Below are 23,555 nucleotides of genomic sequence, written 5' to 3'. Positions count from 1 at the left end.
AATCGTATCTGAAAACAATACAATATCATCTGCAAATAAAAGTATCAACAATTCTATATAATCAGGGAAAATATGACCTATCTATCTTTGTCTATATGTAGAAGGATGCGTTTATTCGTTTGTTTAACTTTTAATCTTAACCTAACATTTCATGTTTTACTAAAACACTAAATTTGACAGAGTAGATGAGGATACTAATATGTTAGTCTTTCATACAGATACAATAAGTAACCACGTGTATCAATCCACTCCTGGGCGCTGTCTCAAGATATTAACGCAGAGTAGCTGAAGCTTACAGGTAAGTACCACGGGATCTGGGCGTGGCTGCTCGAGACAGAGATCAGTCATGCTGATGTCAACTGTGACGTGACCAGTGCACGTGAGGGTGACCAGGGGCAGATCAGTGACCGTGATGGAGGACAAGGGCTGACCGGTCGTTGTTCAGGAAGTAAGTGTTCCCGTGTCCTATGTATAGTGTGTGCTGTATGACGTGTAGTGTGTAGCATGTAGTGTGTAGTGTGTAGCGTGTAGCGAGTAGTGTAGGGTGTGCCGGGTATAGTGTGTAATGTGTAGTGTATAGTGTGTGCTGTATGACGTGTAGTGTGTAGTGTGTAGCGTGTAGCGAGTAGTGTAGGGTGTGCCGGGTATAGTGTGTAATGTGTAGTGTATAGTGTGTGCTGTATGACGTGTAGTGTGTAGCGTGTAGTGTGTAGTGTGTAGCGTGTAGCGTGTAGCGAGTAGTGTAGGGTGTGCCGGGTATAGTGTGTAATGTGTAGTGTATAGTGTGTGCTGTATGACGTGTAGTGTGTAGCGTGTAGTGTGTAGTGTTTAGCGTGTAGCGTGTTGTGTAGGGTGTGCCGGGTATAGTGTGTAATGTGTAGTGTATAGTGTGTGCTGTATGACGTGTAGTGTGTAGCGTGTAGTGTGTAGTGTGTAGCGTGTAGCGAGTAGTGTAGGGTGTGCCGGGTATAGTGTGTAATGTGTAGTGTATAGTGTGTGCTGTATGACGTGTAGTGTGTAGCGTGTAGTGTGTAGTGTGTAGCGTGTAGCGTGTAGTGTAGGGTGTGCCGGGTATAGTGTGTAATGTGTAGTGTATAGTGTGTGCTGTGTGACGTGTAGTGTGTAGCGTGTAGTGTGTAGTGTGTAGTGTGTAGCGTGTAGCGTGTAGTGTAGGGTGTGCCGGGTATAGTGTGTAATGTGTAGTGTATAGTGTGTGCTGTATGACGTGTAGTGTGTAGCGTGTAGTGTGTAGTGTGTAGCGAGTAGTGTAGGGTGTGCCGGGTATAGTGTGTAATGTGCAGTGTATAGTGTGTAGCGTGTAGCGAGTAGTGTAGGGTGTGCCGGGTATAGTGTGTAATGTGTAGTGTATAGTGTATGCTGTATGACGTGTAGTGTGTAGTGTGTAGCGAGTAGTGTAGAGTGTGCCGGGTATAGTGTGTAATGTGTAGTGTATAGTGTGTGCTGTATGACGTGTACTGTGTAGCGTGTAGCGAGTAGTGTAGGGTGTGCCGGGTATAGTGTGTAATGTGTAGTGTATAGTGTGTGCTGTATGACGTGTAGTGTGTAGTGTGTAGTGTGTAGCGTGTAGCGAGTAGTGTAGGGTGTGCCGGGTATAATGTGTAATGTGTAGTGTATAGTGTGTGCTGCATGATGTGTAATGTACAGTGTGTAGTATGTAGTGTGTAGTGTGCAGAGGTTAGTGTGTAGTGTGTAGTGTTTAGCGTGTAGTGTAGAGTGTGCAGGCTTTAGTGTGTAGTGTTTAGTGTGTCGGGTGTTGTGTATACTGTGTAGTGTGTACTGTATCACGTGTTATGTGCATTGCGTAGTGTGAAGTGTGCAGTGTGCACTGTATGGCGAGTAATGTGTAGTGTGTAGTGCACGGTGCGTGGTGTGTAGTTTGCAGTGTGTGCTGTATGACCTGTAATGTACAGTGTGCAGTGTGTAGCGTGTTGTGCGAAGCGTGTAGAGTAGAGTGTGTAGGGTCTAGTGTGTAAAGTGTTGTGTGTAGTGTGTGTTGTATGACGTGTAGTGTGTAGTGCACGGTGCGTGGTGTGTAGTGTGCAGTGTGTGCTGTATGACCTGTAATGTACAGTGTGTAGTGTGTTATGTGTAGTGTTGACTGTATGGCGTGAATGTGAAGTGTGTAGTGTGTTATGTGTAGTGTTGACTTAATGGCGTGTAATGTGAAGTGTGTAGTGTGTTATGTGTAGTGTTGACTGTATGGCGTGAATGTGAAGTGTGAAGTGTGTTATGTGTAGTGTTGACTGTATGGCGTGTAATGTGAAGTGTGTAGTGTGTTATGTGTAGTGTTGACTGTATGGCGTGAATGTGAAGTGTGAAGTGTGTTATGTGTAGTGTTGACTGTATGGCGTGAATGTGAAGTGTGTAGTGTGTTATGTGTAGTGTTGACTGTATGGCGTGAATGTGAAGTGTGTAGTGTGTTATGTGTAGTGTTGACTGTATGGCGTGAATGTGAAGTGTGTAGTGTGTTATGTGTAGTGTTGACTGTATGGCGTGTAATGTGAAGTGTGTAGTGTGTTATGTGTAGTGTTGACTGTATGGCGTGAATGTGAAGTGTGAAGTGTGTTATGTGTAGTGTTGACTGTATGGCGTGTAATGTCAAGTGTGTAGTGTGTTATGTGTAGTGTTGACTGTATGGCGTGTAATGTGAAGTGTGTAGTGTTTAATGTGTAGTGTTGACTGTATGGCGTGTAATGTGAAGTGTGTAGTGTTTAATGTGTAGTGTTGACTGTATGGCGTGAATGTGAAGTGTTTAGTGTGTTATGTGTAGTGTTGACTGTATGGCGTGAATGTGAAGTGTGTAGTGTGTTATGTGTAGTGTTGACTGTATGGCGTGTAATGTGAAGTGTGTAGTGTGTTATGTGTAGTGTTGACTGTATGGCGTGAATGTGAAGTGTGTAGTGTGTTATGTGTAGTGTTGACTGTATGGCGTGAATGTGAAGTGTGAAGTGTGTTATGTGTAGTGTTGACTGTATGGCGTGTAATGTGAAGTGTGTAGTGTGTTATGTGTAGTGTTGACTGTATGGCGTGTAATGTGAAGTGTGTAGTGTTTAATGTGTAGTGTTGACTGTATGGCGTGTAATGTGAAGTGTGTAGTGTTTAATGTGTAGCGTTGACTGTATGGCGTGAATGTGAAGTGCTTAGTGTGTTATGTGTAGTGTTGACTGTATGGCGTGTAATGTGAAGTGTGTAGTGTGTTATGTGTAATGTTGACTGTATGGCGTGTAATGTGAAGTGTGTAGTGTTTAATGTGTAGTGTTGACTGTATGGCGTGTAATGTGAAGTGTGTAGTGTGTTATGTGTAGTGTTGACTGTATGGCGTGTAATGTGAAGTGTGTAGTGTGTTATGTGTAGTGTTGACTGTATGGCGTGAATGTGAAGTGTGTAGTGTTTAATTTGTAGTGTTGACTGTATGGCGTGAATGTGAAGTGTGAAGTGTGTTATGTGTAGTGTTGACTGTATGGCGTGTAATGTGAAGTGTGTAGTGTGTTATGTGTAGTGTTGACTGTATGGCGTGTAATGTGAAGTGTGTAGTGTTTAATGTGTAGTGTTGACTGTGTGGCGTGTAATGTGAAGTGTGTAGTGTTTAATGTGTAGTGTTGACTGTATGGCGTGTAATGTGAAGTGTGTAGTGTTTAATTTGTAGTGTTGAGTGTATGGCGTGAATGTGAAGTGTGTAGTGTGTTATGTGTAGTGTTGACTGTATGGCGTGTAATGTGAAGTGTGTAGTGTGTTATGTGTAGTGTTGACTGTATGGCGTGTAATGTGAAGTGTGTAGTGTTTAGTGTGTGGCGTGTAATGAAGTGTGTAGTGTGTGGTGTGTAGTATGTAGTGTATGGCATATGCTGTAGTGTGTATTGTGTAGTATGTTGTGCGTAGTGTGTATTGTGTAGTGTGTACTATATAGCGTAGAGTGTGCATTTTGTAGTGTGTAGTGTAGAGTGTGTATGACGTTTACTGTATAGTGTAGAGTTTTTAGTGTGTAGTGTGGACTGTATGACATGTACTACATAGCGTAGAGTATGAAGTGCCGTGTATGGTGTTTAGTGTGGAGTGTGTATTGTAAGACGTGTAATGTGTAGTGTGTATTGTAGAGTGTGTAGTGTGGCGTGTATAGTAAATAGTTAAAGTGTGTAGTATGAGAGAAGTCTTAGTGCATGCGATGAGAGAGCAGTTTTAGTGTATGCGATGATAGAGCAGTTTTAGTGTATGCGATGATAGAGCAGTTTTAGTGTATGCGATGAGAGAGCAGTTTTAGTGTGTACGATGAGAGAGCAGTTTTGGTGTATGCGATGATAGAGCAGTTTTAGTGTATGCGATGATAGAGCAGTTTTAGTGTATGCGATGATAGAGCAGTTTTAGTGTATGCGATGAGACAGCAGTTTTAGTGTATGCGATGAGAGAGCAGTTTTAGTGTGTACGATGAGAGAGCAGTTTTAGTGTGTACGATGAGAGAGCAGTTTTGGTGTATGCGATGATAGAGCAGTTTTAGTGTATGCGATGATAGAGCAGTTTTAGTGTATGCGATGATAGAGCAGTTTTAGTGTATGCGATGATAGAGCAGTTTTAGTTATGCGATGATAGAGCAGTTTTAGTGTATGCGATGAGAGAGCAGTTTTAGTGTATGCGATGAGAGAGCAGTTTTAGTGTGTACGATGAGAGAGCAGTTTTGGTGTATGCGATGATAGAGCAGTTTTAGTGTATGCGATGATAGAGCAGTTTTAGTGTATGCGATGATAGAGCAGTTTTAGTGTATGCGATGATAGAGCAGTTTTAGTGTATGCGATGATAGAGCAGTTTTAGTGTATGCGATGAGAGAGCAGTTTTAGTGTGTACGATGAGAGAGCAGTTTTGGTGTATGCGATGATAGAGCAGTTTTAGTGTATGCGATGATAGAGCAGTTTTAGTGTATGCGATGAGACAGCAGTTTTAGTGTATGCGATGAGAGAGCAGTTTTAGTGTGTACGATGAGAGAGCAGTTTTGGTGTATGCGATGATAGAGCAGTTTTAGTGTATGCGATGATAGAGCAGTTTTAGTGTATGCGATGATAGAGCAGTTTTAGTGTATGCGATGAGACAGCAGTTTTAGTGTATGCGATGAGAGAGCAGTTTTAGTGTGTACGATGAGAGAGCAGTTTTGGTGTATGCGATGATAGAGCAGTTTTAGTGTATGCGATGATAGAGCAGTTTTAGTGTATGCGATGAAAGAGCAGTTTTAGTGTGTACGATGAGAGAGCAGTTTTAGTGTGTACGATGAGAGAGCAGTTTTGGTGTATGCGATGATAGAGCAGTTTTAGTGTATGCGATGATAGAGCAGTTTTAGTGTGTGCGATGATAGAGCAGTTTTAATGTATGCGATGAGAGAGCAGTTTTAGTGTGTACGATGAGAGAGCAGTTTTAGTTTTGACGATGAGAGAGCAGTTTTAGTGTATGCGATGAGAGAGCAGTTTCAGTGTATGCGATGAGAGAGTAGGTTTAGTGTATGCGATCAGAGAGCAGTTTTAGTGTGTGCGATGATAGAGCAGTTTTAATGTATGCGATGAGAGAGCAGTTTTAGTGTGTACGATGAGAGAGCAGTTTTAGTTTTGACGATGAGAGAGCAGTTTTAGTGTATGCGATGAGAGAGCAGTTTCAGTGTATGCGATGAGAGAGCAGGTTTAGTGTATGCGATCAGAGAGCAGTTTTAGTGTGTACGATGAGAGAGCAGTTTTAGTTTTGACGATGAGAGAGCAGTTTTAGTGTATGCGATGATAGAGCAGTTTTGGTGTATGCGATGATAGAGCAGTTTAAGCGCCTCTCATCGCATACGCTCAAACTGCTCTCTTGTTGCTTACACTGCCGTGCCACCACGCCATGGTATTGGTGACTACGCTGGGCGACGCAACATCGCCCCTGGGTACAAACAGGTGTCACACTGAGATTTCAGACGCGAATAGATAGCTTGACAGATCATCTCGCACTTCACTGCGACTTCACTTCCACGCTCTGACGCCCTGGTGACCTCTGACACGTACACAGATGTTCACGTGACACGTTAATTATCACTGCGTTGTTGCGTTATCGTGTGTTGTATTGGAATATACCCCTATTCTATTCTATCAGACTGCATGGAAAGGCAGCTGTTGTTTCTTGGCCGTGTGATATCACTGACTGCGTCTATAACAGAACGGTTCGAGACGTCACGTGACCCCAAGTGCAGCAGGTCATGCCTCTGGGTAAGTTGCAGATCTATACGTCTTCCTGCGGGAGGAGAATGAACTAGCCTGCGACAGACAGGTGATACTCATCACTGACGGAACCATAGACTTCACTGGACATATCATATCTGTACCTACAGTGAGTATTATTTGTATAGTTATACACTGATGATAAGTACAAAGACGATTATAGTGAGAGGGCGGGCCCGGTGTGGGATAGACTGTTGTCCCGAGTCAACCAGGAAGTGAATCTGGTCCCATGTGGATGCGTAATGGCCATGGCAATCATGTATTGCTCAACAATGTCCAATGTGTGTTGTTGAAGGACTCGGTTATAACCAACATGTGGGGTTCACGTCCTACAACCCAACACTGATACACAGTCTGTATCCGCCTTGGTACAATCGTCTGTGAAATCAGAACTGACGCATATATTTCCCGCGATTTCTAAAACTAACAGTTGACGGATGTAATTTAAACTGTGCCTTCCGCTACTCGACGACGTCGTGGGTCAATTGGTTCTACTTGCATCTCAACCAGACGTCTCAGGTCAATTGGTTCTACCAGCATATCTATCGTCTCAGGTCAATTGATTCAACCAGCATATCACTAACGTCTCAAGTCAGTTGATTCAACCAGCATATCACTCAGGTCTCAGGTCAATTGTTTCTACCAGCATATCACTGACGTCTCAGGTCAATTGGTTCTACCAGCATATCACTGAGGTCTCCGGTCAATTGATTCAACCAGCATATCACTCAGGTCTCCGGTCAATTGGTTCTACCAGCATATCACCGACGTCTCAGGTCAATTGGTTCTACCAGCATATCACTGACCTCTCAGGTCAATTGGTTCTATCAGCATATCACCGATGTCTCAGGTCAATTGGTTCTTCCAGCATATCACCGAGGTCTCAGGTCAATTGGTTCTACCAGCATATCCCCGACGTCTCCGGTCAATTGGTTCTTCCAGCATATCACTGAGGTCTCAGGTCAATTGGTTCAACCAGCATATCACCGACGTCTCAGGTCAATTGGTTCTACCAGCATATCACTGAGGTCTCAGGTCATTTGGTTCCACTGTTATCTGGACCACAACAAACGAGTGATTGATATAATGATCAACGTCGCACGGCTGCGGTGACACCCAATCAGCCAATCAGCGCCTGGCCACCCGATCCACCAAGTCACCTCTTACAATCAGCATAGATACCTGGCGGCGCATTCTGACAATGCCTCTCCACGGTGCTGTGGTGTCTTCACATGCACGATATCCAGATCGGCGCTCTGAAGACAACAACAGGGGCGGTCGGGTAGCCTAGTGGTTAAAGCGTTCGCTCGTCACGCCGAAGATCCGGGTTCGATTCCCGACATGGGTACAATGTGTGAAGCCCATTTCTGGTGTCCCCCGCCGTGATATTGCTGGAATATTGCTAAAAGCGGCGTAAAACCATACTCACTCACTCACTCTGAAGACAACCAAAGAACACAATGTCGGGTTGGGGGACGCATAGACACAAACCCAACCTGAAGACGAGGGGACGACGGGCAGAGATAACAAGCAGGTCCTAATGCAAGATGACGAATGGTTGTAGTGAAGCAGTGGTACTTCTAACGGACAAACGGTTTCATGTTAAGCTGGCGAGTTAACGGAGAACAGATCATAATCTGAGGCCGTGCTAATTTACTTGTAGCGTTGAGACAGTGTTCTACGTCAGGTGTCATGGCGATGATGACGAGTTTATAATGTGTTCGTGATTTATAGTCAACACAGGTAATCAGTCGCCTGAGAGGGTGCTAATTACGGGAGTCTACCTGTCGCCAGGTATGAACGTATAATTACCCTGCTATCAGCGTGTCACCTGGGTTACATGTCAACCAGCTGCAGCTGTGGTGTTATGATCTGGATAGTGTCTCCATGTCGCCGTAATTGGTGTCTATCCATGGGGGGCGTCTATGAAATGTCTGAACCCAGTTTCACACGGATATGAATATTCTTTCAGTTTTAGGTGCGCTGGGGCAGCCTAGTGGTTAAAGCGTTCGTCCGAAGGCCCGGGCTCGATTCCCCACATGGGAACAATGTGTGAAGCCCATTTCTGGTGTCCCCCGCCGTGATATTGCCGAAATATTGCTAAAAGCCGCGTAAAACCACACTTACTCACTCTTTCAGTTATATCAAGGCGCGCCAAGTTAATGAGTATCCCTAGAACGCGCTTGTCCATACTCTACAACTGGCGAAGCACGTGACCACGCCTAGAGACTGTCAAACAGAGGATGCAGCGTACGGAGTGGGGTGTGAGCAGATGACAGCCGCGTGGTAAAACACATCACCTGGTATACACAATTTGGGAATCAGATTTAATGTTTTCATGAGTCTCACTTGGTCTTTTTCACACGCAGGACATTTTCTATATTCATTTTATCTTGTATGATTACAGGTATTGTCACGTGATCGGGTGGGGGACTCCGGGTATGTCTAGCGGGAAGTATCGGCGTGGAAGGGGTGAGGACCAAGCCCCTATTCGCAAGCGCAACAAATCCAAAGACATTGCTCTGCAGGAACTTAGCTCCCCAGGTAGGTGTTGTTGTTGAAGCAAGATCAATGCTATAGCAATTGTGTGCGGGGGTCAGGTTTGGGAACTTGGTTGATTGTGAGACGTCGTTTACATATTTACATACCGCCGTTAAGTAGCTGGAATATTGTGACGTTAACAACAAAGAAACATTGAAGGAGACACAGCTGTCACCAAGCATCTTATTGTAGTGCTGCCACACAGCTCCTCGTTACATGCAGCTGGTAAGGGAACACTAATGTCAACACCTCGTAGTGCTGCCACACAGCTCCGTGTTACATGCAGCTGGTAAGGGAACACTAATGTCAACACCTCGTAGTGCTGCCACACAGCTCCGTGTTACATGCAGCTGGTAAGGGAACACTAATGTCAACACCTCGTAGTGCTGCCACACAGCTCCGTGTTACATGCAGCTGGTAAGGGAACACTAATGTCAACACCTCCTAGTGCTGCCACACAGCTCCGTGTTACATGCAGCTGGTAAGGGAACAGTAATGTCAACACCTCGTAGTGCTGCCACACAGCTCCGTGTTACATGCAGCTGGTAAGGGAACACTAATGTCAACAACCCGTAGTGCTGCCACACAGCTCCATGTTACATGCAGCTGGTGAGGGAACACTAGTGTCAACACCTTGTAGTTCTGCCACACAGCTCCGTGTTACATGCAGCTGGTGAGGGAACACTAATGTCAACACCCTGTAGTGCTGCCACACAGCTCCGTGTTACATGCAGCTGGTAAGGTAACACTAATGTCAACACCTCGTAGTGCTGCCACACAGCTCCGTGTTACATGCAGCTGGTAAGGGAACACTAATGTCAACACCTCGTAGTGCTGCCACACAGCTCCGTGTTACATGCAGCTGGTGAGGGAACACTAATGTCAACACCTTGTAGTGCTGCCACACAGCTCCGTGTTACATGCAGCTGGTAAGGGAACACTAATGTCAACAACCCGTAGTGCTGCCACACAGCTCCATGTTACATGCAGCTGGTGAGGGAACACTAGTGTCAACACCTTGTAGTTCTGCCACACAGCTCCGTGTTACATGCAGCTGGTGAGGGAACACTAATGTCAACACCTTGTAGTGCTGCCACACAGCTCTGTGTTACATGCAGCTGGTGAGGGAACACTAATGTCAACACCTCGTAGTGCTGCCACACAGCTCCGTGTTACATGCAGATGGTAAGGGAACACTAATGTCAACACCTCGTAGTGCTGCCACACAGCTCCGTGTTACATGCAGCTGGTAAGGGAACACTAATGTCAACACCTCGTAGTGCTGCCACACAGCTCCGTGTTACATGCAGCTGGTAAGGGAACACTAATGTCAACACCTACTAGTGCTGCCACACAGCTCCATGTTACATGCAGCTGGTAAGGGAACACTAATGTCAACACCTCGTAGTGCTGCCACACAGCTCCATGTTACATGCAGCTGGCGAGGGAACACTAGTGTCAACACCTTGTAGTTCTGCCACACAGCTCCGTGTTACATGCAGCTGGTGAGGGAACACTAGTGTCAACACCTTGTAGTGCTGCCACACAGCTCCGTGTTACATGCAGCTGGTGAGGGAACACTAATGTCAACACCTTGTCGTTTTGCCACACAGCTCCATGTTACATGTGGCTGGTAAGGGAACACTAATGTCAACACCTCGTAGTGCTGCCACACAGCTCCGTGTTACATGCAGCTAGTGAGGGAACATTAGTGTCAACACCTCGTAGTGCTGCCACACTGCTCCGTGTTACATGCAGCTGGTGAGGGAACACTAATGTCAACACCTCGTAGTGCTGCCACACAGCTCCGTGTTACATGCAGCTAGTGAGGGAACACTAATGTCAACACCTTGTAGTGCTGCCACACAGCTCCGTGTTACATGCAGCTAGTGAGGGAACATTAATGTCAACACCTTGTAGTGCTGCCACACAGCTCCGTGTTACATGCAGCTAGTGAGGGAACATTAATGTCAACACCTCGTAGTGCAGCCACACAGCTCCGTGTTACATGCAGCTAGTGAGGGAACACTAATGTCAACACCTTGTAGTGCTGCTGACTAGTTCCTCTTTCTCATTGTTATAGGTCAGTCTCAGAAGCGGGCGTCTCAGTCGTCGACCCTGCCGATCACTGCGTCTGTTGCTGACTTTCTTGGAACCGACATCACTGAAGATGCCTTTCAAAGAGAGGTACTGCAAAGGAAAAGCATAAAGAAACCTTAATGAGGCATTTTGAAACCAGGGACGAATATATGGAGAAGCAGTATTTTTCTACCCAATACTGAACATATGCGGTTAAATGTTGGCTTTGTTTCAGCATCAAACCCACACGTTATGATTTGAACATTGGTCAAACTGCGTTAACTGTTCGCCCTTAGGTCGTCCAGAAGACACAGACACACTACATCGGCCGACAGGAGGCGGAGACCGAGGTGATGATTGACAAGCTGATTGACAGATACGAGGGAAAAGATAAGGCCTTGCTGTATGTCGTGTCGGAAATCCCCACAGAAATAAAGGTAACATATACGGTAACATATACTGAATAAAACTGATGTTAAAACTACCATGGATGTCATAAATAACACTGTCAGAGTTCCAAGCGATATCTCTAAAAGCAGCTCCGTGTTATCATTCCTGGGCGGAATGGATTGTTGCTCATAATATCAGTCAATGGAATATTCAGTTCAGACCGGATTTTTTACGGCCCTCATAGAGCTGGAATATTGCTGAATGCTGCGTTAAACAAACAAACAAACAAACAAATCAGAGGTGCCACGTTGAAGGCAATGGCATCTTCGGGTAACTCAAGGCCATCACCATGTCTTCAATGGCTCGCGACATTACCGACTTCACTGAAAATATTATTGTGCAATGTGTTGGGTTCGTGTCCAGGTGCAGATCTTCGTGAACACCCTGCTGCACCGCGGCGCCAACCCGTCGACGTGCGACAGCGCCTGGCAGACCCCCCTCCACCACGCCGTCAAGAGGAACTTCAAGGGGGTGTGTAGTAAACTGCTGGAGAACGACGCCCTCCCCCACGCCAGAGACAAGGACAACAACATGCCCTACCACCTGGCCCTCAACAACAACAACGACGACATCGCCGCCCTTATCCTCAACTTCATGCCCAACACTGCGTGAGTGACATCATCCGAGGATAACCTTAGACGTACTGCAACCCCCATAGATGCAGATCTAAGTGCTGTCAAGCAGTGATAATCATCGACTTACTGCAACCCTGACACATGTAGATCTAAGTGCCGTCATGCAAGACTAGCCATCGACTAACTGCAACCCTGACATATGTAAATCGAGGTGCAGTCATGTATTAGTCACGGGGGATGCTCTACACATATATAGCATCAAGGGACTACTCTTTGTATTGGAAAGCAGCTGTATTCATTTAAAAGAAAACCATTTATGATGTTTCATATTACAAGGGTCCGAGAGCTCCACACAGTGACGGATGACAAGAACTCTGAGGCTGAGTGCAAACTCCACACACTCCTGCGCAATGAGATGCTGGTAAGTGAGTGAGTGAGCGGGCTGGGTTTTACGCCGCAATACTCCAGCTTCGCACACTGGTACATATGGGTAATCTAATTCGGGTCTTTGCTTTGACGCTAGCCCACCAGGTGCCAATGCACACGCCGACATCTATGACACTAGATCCTTGTCCAATCACAAGCCACGGGCTGGTTCATTCCGTGCATCACCAAACCTGCTGATGACATGACGTTTTCTTGACCCTATTGACCCTGGACAATAGTCTTGTTTTATTCTTTCTCAAATCGACGAGTCCACGACATTTGTGTACTCTTTAGGTCAACTTTACTCGTATTTCATAAACTAACTTTCACCATATAGAGAAAGTGGTCGCGATTGTAGGGAAGGAAACTCATGTTGCCTTTATTACAGCAGACTGCCCTGGTTGTGCCAGACTGTATGGTCTATGTTCTATGTATTACAGCAGACTGCCCTGGGTGTGCTAGACTGTATGGTCTATGTTCTATGTATTACAGCAGACTGCCCTGGTTGTGCCAGACTGTATGGTCTATGTTCTATGTATTACAGCAGACTGCCCTGGTTGTGCTGGACTGTGTGGTCTATGTTCTATGTATTACAGCAGACTGCCCTGGATGTGCCAGACTGTATGGTCTATGTTCTATGTATTACAGCAGACTGCCCTGGGTGTGCCAGACTGTATGGTCTATGTTCTATGTATTACAGCAGACTGCCCTGGGTGTGCTAGACTGTATGGTCTATGTTCTATGTATTACAGCAGACTGCCCTGGTTGTGCCAGACTGTATGGTCTATGTTCTATGTATTACAGCAGACTGCCCTGGGTGTGCTAGACTGTATGGTCTATGTTCTATGTATTACAGCAGACTGCCCTGGTTGTGCGGGACTGTATGGTCTATGTTCTATGTATTACAGCAGACTGCCCTGGTTGTGCTGGACTGTGTGGTCTATGTTCTATGTATTACAGCAGACTGCCCTGGATGTGCTGGACTGTATGGTCTATGTTCTGTGTATTACAGCAGACTGCCCTGGGTGTGTTGGACTGTATGGTCTATGTTCTGTGTATTACAGAAGACTGCCCTGGGTGTGTTGGACTGTATGATGGACCCTATAGGAGACAGTGGACACATGAGGGTGTTCTACCACGTGCTGGAGGCCGATGAGTTTGGCAGATCCCCGCGACATCCGTCGTTTGGCTCTAACTCCAAGTCCTGTCTACATGTCATAGCCAAGGAAGGGTATAAGGTGGGTGTCCTCATGTACAGACTCTCATATAGGACGCCCTAGTAACCTCAGGATGTGGTGTACGTTTTTGCAACATTTGGTGTTTTTTTTCTTTTTAAAAGGATAACGAAAAATTAGTTTCATCTATTCTCCGAAAATTCAAGTAAGTTTTGTTGTCTTTGTTTGTTGTCTATTGTCTTTGTATTTCAGCATGTGTATCTAAAGTCGTCTCACAGACATCCGACGTTAAACAATCATGGGAGTTATTCATCGGACAATAAAACACTGCAGGGAGAATACACCATAAGGGGCGCAACCCAGAGCAGTTATTCTCATTCTTATGTTCAGAGGGGATTAAGTTTGTAGTTCTCGCAATTTTCTGCACCTTTCTCTCTCAATATCGATTGTCATATTTCTTCCACATTTGGATGCGATCGTTCGGCCACTGCGTCAAGATGGTTTTGAAACACAGTCCATATCTGTCAAATTGAGGTTTAGTTGCATATTTAAACCGTGTAACTTATCAGAAATTACCATTCTGTATCTTCAGGATACATGCGATAGGTATACAGTAATGATTTGATAGTAAAAGATATACGTAGTGACGCAACAGCATGTATACAAAACAGGGAAGCCAAAATTGTTATATTTTGTATAAGTTTTTAAAACATGACAGAAACCATGACAAGGGTTTACACATGTCTAAAGTCATTGACATATTGTGCCTCAACAAATAATTCCTCTAATCATCGAATATATAACACATAGTGTTCATGTTGACTGATCCATCCTGGCATCTATAAATGTTCATAAGGTGAGTGAGTGAGTTTGGTTTAACGCCGCTTTTAACAGTATTCCAGTTATTCCAGTGTCAGTTTAATGTGGGAGGAAAGCCCGAAGTGATACAGGTCTCAGACGTTTACCACTTCGGTGAAACCCACGAGCACGGGTATGGTGCTGACAAAACTTGGAATATTAATCGGGGCGAACCGGGATGAATTCCAAATTGTTTGATCTATAATATTTTCTTAGCAACAAATATTTTCCTAACCAAACTTTATGTGACATAATATACAATTAAACACCGTTGTGTCGAACTAACGTTTGTCTCGAAGTAAATGCTTGGTCCCCGCGTATACCTTCTTTAGTCATCAGGTCGAACATCGGATGACTCGAAGTATTTACGTAGGCCCCTCAACTTCGGCACAAAGGTGTTTAACTGGACTACTCAGCGTTTTATGGAGATTTTAAGATAGTGCATGCTGCTACTAAACGATGAGGAAATCACATCATTAGTGTGTAGTCATTGCATCTGGACATGGTGCTAAAAATGCGCCAGTATCAAGGCACTATTCGATACTATTAGTATGACAACATCTCCAAGCCACTTTCCTTTGTACCTGGATAATCACGAATATCCCTATCACAAGTTGACTAGTATGGATGACTGGTCCCACATTCAACATCTGTTCCCTCCTCTACAGTCGGTGGTGTACCACGACGTTGTCAGGCTCCTCATCAGGAAGAAGTGGAAAGGCTACGCACGCTTCCGATTTCAGTGAGTATCATTAGTTCCATCAATGTAAACTCCCAGTTGCCATGGTGATGCCACGCTCTTCCGCCCCTGCTTGATTGGGTGGACAAAATGGCCACTGCATTTGGACCATCTGGGCCTTGGGGCGGAGTGTCTGGTCGAACCACTAAGGTGAGGGTCGATTCTGTGTGAGTTAATAGTGGTTTGCCTGCACCATGTACTCAACTGTCGGTCAAAGGGAAGCATACACTTGACAACTGGTTTCTATATTTAAAAAATGCTGATTCAAGTACACATTCTATACTGTACACACGGTACAGTGTTCTAACACACATTATTCTGTTTCAGAATGAATTGTTTCTTGTTTTGCATCACACTGTTCTCGATGACGTTTTCTGCCATCTCGGCCGTGATGACGTCAGACCCCACAGTCTACGACTCACCTGTACAGTTAGCACGTGCGGTGTTCGAGGTGTGGTCCTACCTGGCCGTGATCGTCACCTTCTTCCTCGAGCTCAACCAATTCAGAAAGTACGTCACAGTAATCGAGCATAGCTCTGTAGGCATGCAGTTCAACCAATTCAGAAAGTACGTCAAAGCAATTGAGTATAGCTCTGTAGGCATGTAGCTCAACCAATTCAGAAAGTACGTCACAGCAATCGAGTATAGCTCTGTAGGCATGCAGTTCAACCAATTCAGAAAGTACGTCACAGCGATTGAGTATAGCTCTGTTGACATGTAGTTCAACCGGTTCAGAAAGTACGTCACAGCAATCGAATATAGCTCTGTAGGCATGTAGCTCAACCAATTCAGAAAGTACGTCACAGCAATTGAGTATAGCTCTGTAGGCATGCAGTTCAACCAATTCAGAAAGTACGTCACAGCAATTGAGTATAGCTTTGTTGACATGTAGTTCAACCGATTCAGAAAGTACGTCACAGCAATCGAATATAGCTCTGTAGGCATGTAGCTCAACCAGTTCAGAAAGTACGTCATAGCAATTGAGTATAGCTCTGTAGGCATGTAGTTCAACCAATTCAGAAAGTATGTCTATATATGTGTGTTTCCGAGTGTATGAGAAAGTGAGCTCTGCTTCTAACAGTATTCCGCATTATATCACGTTGCGTCAGCTTAATGTTGGGGGAAAACCCGAGGTAATGCTGCCATCGAAACACACGAGCATGGGTCTGGTGCTGACCAACCTAGAAACATAATCGGCGCGAACCGGCATTCGAACCCACGATCATAGGTTTCCGGGGTGTCCGAGGGAAGCAATTCTGCACCGCGGATTGTGGGACCTGAGACGACTAGGGAACACGTACACCCGTACAAGAGTTAATATCTATGTGCTTATCTGCTGTGTGTTGTGGGCAGTGTTGTGAGATGATGGTATAGGTAAAGATTCAAATAATCTAATCAAGAAGGAAATGCAGAGTTGGACGAGTTCTTGATTACCTGGCTTTGTGCCTGCAGACACAGACTAGACTACTGGAAGGACAAGTTCAACTGGATCGACCTGTCGTCCTCCTCCCTCCTGCTGTTGGTTCCCCCGCTCCGCTTCACGCACAGACAGGAGCAGTGGCACGTCTTCTCCGTCGGCTATCTGCTGTGGACACTCAGGCTCTTCAAATACGCCGCAGTGTTTCGGTAAGGTCGGCTATCTGCTGTGGACACTCAGTCTCTTCAAATACGCCGCAGTGTTTCGGTAAGGTCGGCTATCTGGTGTGGACACTCAGTCTCTTCAAATACGCCGCAGTGTTTCGGTAAGGTCGGCTATCTGCTGTGGACACTCAGTCTCTTCAAATACGCCGCAGTGTTTCGGTAAGGTCGACTATCTACTGTGGACACTCAGGCTCTTCAAATACGCCGCAGTGTTTCGGTAAGGTCGGCTATCTACTGTGGACGCTCAGGCTGTTTTCCAAGATGTCGGCCAAGCACTGAGGCTAATGCAGTTTTATGAGCTATCATATAACATTTGCGCGATTACAGTTACAAAATCTATTTTAATAACCGGATGTCTACACAACAAGCACCCTCGCTGACGGCCTGTGGCTACATATAGCTAACTCCTCACATCTCTTCTCGTCCTCAGACAAACCGGAGCCTATGCCCAGATCTTATGGCGCATCATCGCACACGACTTCATCCAGTTCACCATTGTCTTCGCCGTCATCCTGCTTGCTTTCAGCGGATCCTTCATCATGGCCCTAAGGGGAGAGAACTCCCTGCAAGTACACAATGAAACCAGGTACGGGTGGTTCCCCTTTATTCCCGTAACCACCATGTGTGACATACAATGCAGATAATCAGTACAAATATATATCAATGAATTCTTTATATGCCTTCGTCTTCCTGTACAGCACCTTCTGGGACATCCTGTTCACAGGCGTACGGGTCCTGATTGAGGGCGAGCCTGTCATAGAGTACACAGAATATAGGTGAGTCTAGCTCAAGACGTGTACTGCTGTGTATAACAGCGACGTCAATGTAGGATCCAAGGACTAGTCCACTGAAGTGTTGCTTTGGTTGCAAAGGAGGCTGAGTGTGAATAGGGCTTGAACGACAAGTTGGTATTTGAACGAGTACCAACAGGGGATAGTCACTAGTTGGATGAACGTGTTCCAACAAGGGATAGTCACTAGTTGGATGAACGTGTTCCAACAGGGGATAGTCACTAGTTGGATGAACGTGTTCCTATAGGGGATAGTCACTAGTTGGATGAACGTGTTCCTACAGGGGATAGTTATTAGTTGGATGAACGAGCTCCTACAGGGGATAGTCACTAGTCGGAGTAGTCGGATGAACGTCACTAGTTTGATGAACGTGTTCCTATAGGAGATAGTCACTAGTTGGATGAACGTGTTCCTATAGGGGATAGTCACTGGTCGGATGAACGTGTTCCTATAGGGGATAGTCACTAGTCGGATGGACGTCTTCCTACAGGGGATAGTCACTAGTGAGATGAACGTGTTCCTATAGGGGATAGTCACTAGTTGGATGAACGTGTTCCTATAGGGGATAGTCACTAGTTGGATGAACGTGTTCCTATAGGGGATAGTCACTAGTCGGATGAACGTGTTCCTATAGGGGATAGTCACTAGTCGGATGGACGTCTTCCTACAGGGGATAGTCACTAGTCGGATGAACGTGTTCCTATAGGGGATAGTCACTAGTTGGATGAACGTGTTCCTATAGGGGATAGTCACTAGTTGGATGAACGTGTTCCTATAGGGGATAGTCACTAGTCGGATGAACGTGTTCCTTTAGGGGACAGTCACCAGTAGGATGAACGTGTTCCTTTAGGGGACAGTCACTAGTCGGATGAACGTGTTCCTACAGGGGATAGTCACTAGTCGGATGAACGAGTACCTTTAGGGGACAGTCACTAGTCGGATGAACGAGTACCTTTAGGGAACCGTCACTAGTTGAATCAGTTACTACCTGGTGGAGTCATTCATTGGACTAATATTCCCATGCATTCCTTATCGCTGTTATTACAAAGGAGGTCGCATTAATAAAGATGAAAGTTCACTTCATGATGGCCTTACACTATTATTCGCTATGGTATTACCGCAATACGACCGGTAGCAACAAATCATACACCTGGCAGTATTGCAAATAAATAATATGATTGCACTTTATGAGCGACTTGTGAGGTCTATACATTTTTACCACTTCTCCATTTGGACAATAATCTCCACACAACCTACTGCTTCTTTGAATCACGTGTCTTATCTGGGTTTCTTATGGCACGGGGTTGTAAGAGGTCGGGGGAAGGGGATGTGTGCGTGCGTGCGTACGTGCATATGTGTGTCTGTGCGTGTGTGTGTGTATGGGTGTGTGTTTTCTACCATCACTGACTGCGCTTGCTTCCCCCCACAGCACGCTGAGCTGCATCATCATGGTCATCTTCCTCTTCACCTGCATCGTTGTCCTCCTCAACATCCTCATCGCCCAGCTCAGCGACACCTACCAGAACGTACAGCGGGATGCACAACGCGGTCTGGAGCTCAACAGGGCGTGGATTATTGCCCGTGTTGAGCTTAACAGTCTGTTTATAGGCAAGGTAAGATTGTTTATAGGCAAGGTGAGACTGTTTATAGGCAAGGTGAGATTGTATATAGGCAAGGTGAGATTGTTTATAGGTAAGGTGAGATTGTCTATAGGCAAGGTGAAATTGTTTGTAGGCAATGTGAGATTGTCTATAGGCAAGGTGAGATTGTTTATAGGCAAGGTGAGATTGTTTTATAGGCAAGGTGAGATTGTTTGTAGGCAATGTGAGATTGTTTATAGGCAAGGTGAGATTGTTTATAGGCAAGGTGAGATTGGTTAGTGGCAAGGTGAGATTGGTTAGTGGCAGGATTACATTGTTTATAGGAAAAGGTGAGGTTGTTTATAGACAAAGGTAGGATTTTCATAGGCAAGGGTAAATTGTTTATAGGCAAGATAACATTGTTTATAGGCATAAACAATGAGAATTCAGCACTTCATAAACACTACCACCATCCAGTGGTACTATAACAGCAGTGATAGGACAAAAAAGTATCGAGAACTAACAGTTAACGCTAGAGATGGCTAGGTGTAACACAGAACGCTGAAGTCACAGCTCCAGTGATGAGGTTAAACGTTGAGTGATATGATGGTGGTCTCCCAGGGTTACCGCGTGACGAAGTACCAGGAGATGGACGAGATCGCAAGCCCCCTGGACGTGTTGGAGAAGTGGGAGAATCCTCCCCTCAACGAGCTCAACAAGTACATCCGGGACATCTGGGACGGCCTTGACTCACACAAGCTCAACCTGCTGACGATCAAGAACCGCCTGGCCCGACAGGAATACACGCTCACCCGGATACAGTCAGTATACACCCCGCACCGGGCAAGGGGACCAACCATGTTATGGTTTTAATTCTGTTTTTTATTTTATAATTATTATCAAAAAAATAAATTGTCCCGGAAATTGATTGAAAAAATGATCATGTTGAAATACAAAGAAAATGTCCCCCACAAAAGACTACATTGTTGCAGAATGCGGACTCACCTTCCTTCGGCCTGAAGAGGCCACTTCGCTCATATACTGTGAAAATACCTTGTTTATCAAATTAGGTATTGAAGGGAGGTAATCGTATTGTAGTCAAGAACATGGTTTAAGATGTAAAGCCGGAAATGAATTGATACCAATATATAACATATTTTGGGGGACACAAAGAGTTTGCCGCCGTGTTGATGCATCGCATCAAACGTTTTCTTGTGTTAGTTTGTATCAGCAACCACAGAATTTGACCCAACGCTGTCCTGTGCCTGGTTTCCTAAAGCTACCTCTGATACGTACACGTCTTGTGGACACAATAAGCTGGGGTAACGCGTTCGGGTGATTGGCCTTGGTGACGCAGTCCTAGACCTGTTTTCTACGAATAGTAAATACACGTGACTTGGACACGCTCGTGTAATGGTAGTAATAGTGAATATTGGAAGTCGGACAGTTGGATTTCTTCAGCTGATATTCTGTTTCTGTTGTAGAGAGCAGTTGGACCGACTTGTTCCTCCAGAGAGACCTCTCGCCACTACACCTACCAGCAATACAATAAAAGATGAGGACATTGATCGCATCCAATCACAAATGCTGGTGGCAGAGACAGAAGAGTCTACTGACCTATCAGAAGCCCAGGTCGAAATCAAGTTGGAATGACGTGACGACAGCTGATCCAGGAAGGTGGTGGAGTCAGTGACTCCGCGGGTTCGTGACGTCTGTCACGTTGGCGACGTGACCAGAGTGGTGTGGAGATAGTGACCCGGTAGGTAGTGTCCACCCGGGGTTCCTTAGATAATGGAGTTTCTGTCGGCGTCATTGAATCAGTTCTGTGACGACCTCACAACTGTCCTTTGTGAATCTGAGAACCATTTATGAGAAGATCTGTGAGCCTATTCTGTGGGAATCTGAGAACCATTTCTGTGAGGCTCTGTGAGCCATTTCTGTGAGGATCGGAAAACTATTTCTGTGAGGATCTGAGAAGCATTACTGTGGGTATTATACTGCCAGTTCTCTATTATTAGGGACCTACATCTTATACATGGTGGTCGAAAGATAGTCATAAGGAATACAATCTTCACGTTTATCACAGACATGATGAGACGGGACACGTCAGACAACTGTAGCTTCAAAAAGCAAAAGTATGCTGGCTTGCTGAGGGGAGGTAACTCCTGCAAGCAGTGCCCGTGGGACACCTCACCGGTGCATCATAGTCCCACCACGCTGTACGGAGGAGCGGTGTATTGTAGTACAGATTTCCCTGACATTGCAACGTGCCAATTCTTATAAGATGACGTTCATGCTGTCTTGTTGTATGTTGTGGATCCCGATTCTGTACAGATATACACTGTGTACCATTGAATAAAACTTTCAGTTGTAAACACCTCACAACGTATACATTCCGCTTTATATCATCGTGAGGATCGTTCCGTTGCGCACAAAATGACTGAAGATATGTATACATGTATTTCTACAAATGACGGCAAGGCGCACTCTAACGTGAATGTGGAAAATACTCGATTCTCATTGGCTGGTCACTGATTGAAACAGCTGAAGCTGATATCTATAGACAAGTAATTGTTGCCGACAGATATTTCGAAACAATGCTATGTACAATGATAGGTTACAAAATACAGGGTGTCGGTTATTACGATATTATTATTTCAAAGTTGGCAATCATTATTGGGGAGAAAACATGATAGAACTACAGTGATAGCGTGTATTTCATATTTGGGGGGAAACAGATAGCTTGAATTTTTCCCTTTTCTACATCCGGCTATAACGTCCTGTCTATTACGTCACAGTGAGTGGTGTGACGTCATCAATGTAGCTCTGTGAGGTGTACAGCTTACTTCACAATGGTGCCTATTTACCTGTAATCTTCTTTATGTTATCTCAGGACGTTGCTGTGTTAATATGACCAGGTGGTTTTCAAATTTGAAACGTAAAGATTACCCCGTACTCGGTTCGTTAAAAACTAAATTGCGAAATCAGTAAATGATCACAAGATCAGTAAATAATAAACCGATATTATATCATATATACAGGTTCCGATTTACAATGACGTAAGACAATACTATGGGTCACATAAGCGTCCGCAGCAATACGTTACAAGCTCTATAACATATGTCAATGTACACAGGAATGTCCAGAAATTCTCACTGTCGCCGCGACAAAATATGCAACGTTCACGGACATGTTGTCGCAGGCGACAATATATGCCGAGTTTCACTGCATAATTGTTAGCATTCGTCAGAGCAAAAAACAGCAAAGTTGATGATGATGTAGGTCATGTTGTAGAAAACATGCTTGTCTTGATTGAACTGTTGTTATTGTTGCATTAAGTGTTTATATTAAGAGCTCGCCTTCTGCCTAAGCAATTTCGGCTGACCTGTCCCTCTTTGGGACTCCTGTGTGTGAGTAGGGTACACCTATCTATTGTGAGTTTGGTGTTCACATAATTTCTGTTTTTGTATTAATATGATTTCCATTTTCGTATATTGATATGATTTCATTTTTATCCTTGGCTGCTCTGTTTATATACGTTCGAGTAGCTCTCCTTCTCTCAGAAATAGAGTTAGTTTGGCCTTCGCTATTGCATCTCTTGGCTTCAGGAGATCTAAGACGGAGAGCGGATCTAACTGCAATTCTTGTTTTAACCTAGCCCGGGCTGGGGCATGGTCTTGATATTCTAGTAACACGTGATCAATGGTTTCAGCCTGATTGCAAGATGAACAAACCTTGTCCTAGTGCTTTTTGTGACCGAGTCTGAGGCGTGAGATAGCAATTTCAATTTTCCTTTCATTTGAGTATGAGTTTGACTTTTGTTGGACCTTGGGTTGAATTTTGTAAAGCCATCTGCCGATCTTACTTGCACCCCATGTGGCTTGCCATCTCTCTGCTATGGAGGCTTTGATTTTGCTTTTAATCTCTAGTTTACTAAAGGGAATAGGCTTTATATCCGCTTTGTCTAGAGCTAGCTTCGCCAGTGAGTCTGCTTTTTCATTTCCATGAATATCTATGTGAGAGGGGATCCAACACAGCTCCACCTGTTGCCCTTGGTTGACCGTGTTTGGCCTGGAGTTTGAGTTTCTGCCACTGATGGCCTGAAGTGCACTTAGCGAGTCTGATAGGACGACTGCCTTTGCTTCCGGAAGTTCCGGTATGAGTTTGAGTGCATGATAATTTGCCTCCATTTCAGCAGTGAACACTGACTGACCATCAGGCAAGCGAACTAAATGTGCTTGGGGTTTGGAGCTGTGGATATAAATCCGGTAACCAGCACTGTTGTCGATAGGATTCTTGGATCCATCACTGTATATAGGGGCCGAACTGTCCCAGGTAGTTTGAATTTTAGTGATAGCTACTGATCGTAGTAGGGTTGGGTTTTCCTTTTTAGTGACTTCTGATGTTAAAGCAGTGTCAACTTTGGGAGTTTTTAAAGTCCAGGTAGGGTGT

The 23,555-nt window shown here is 45.0% G+C and overlaps 1 protein-coding gene across 4 annotated transcripts; it reads left to right on the top strand.

Annotated features, from left to right (window-relative positions):
* Positions 1-348: 348 nt before the first annotated feature.
* On the top strand, positions 349-21,485 carry LOC124137316. 4 transcript variants are annotated; one of them, XM_046503565.2, is made up of 15 exons: positions 349-448; positions 8,656-8,792; positions 10,873-10,976; positions 11,165-11,305; positions 11,682-11,926; positions 12,230-12,314; positions 13,384-13,557; positions 15,021-15,094; positions 15,419-15,601; positions 16,544-16,717; positions 17,163-17,318; positions 17,431-17,508; positions 18,953-19,136; positions 19,725-19,924; positions 20,588-21,485. In XM_046503565.2, the coding sequence occupies exons 2-15, from the start codon at positions 8,690-8,692 to the stop codon at positions 20,754-20,756; spliced, it is 2,070 nt and encodes a 689-aa protein (XP_046359521.1). In that variant the 5' UTR covers positions 349-448; positions 8,656-8,689; the 3' UTR covers positions 20,757-21,485. The 4 variants fall into 4 exon arrangements, with proteins under 4 accessions (XP_046359521.1, XP_046359519.1, XP_046359520.1 ...); XM_046503563.2 differs by lacking the exon at positions 349-448 and adding an exon at positions 4,637-6,236; XM_046503564.2 differs by lacking the exon at positions 349-448 and adding an exon at positions 6,224-6,357.
* Positions 21,486-23,555: the final 2,070 nt, after the last annotated feature.

Source organism: Haliotis rufescens, unplaced genomic scaffold, assembly GCF_023055435.1.
Source record: "Haliotis rufescens isolate VD_foot unplaced genomic scaffold, xgHalRufe1.0.p SCAF_26, whole genome shotgun sequence".
In the NCBI taxonomy this organism is placed as follows: Eukaryota; Metazoa; Mollusca; class Gastropoda; order Lepetellida; family Haliotidae; genus Haliotis; species Haliotis rufescens.
Note: the sequence above shows the minus strand (reverse complement) of the source record. Positions and strands in the feature narration are given on the sequence as shown.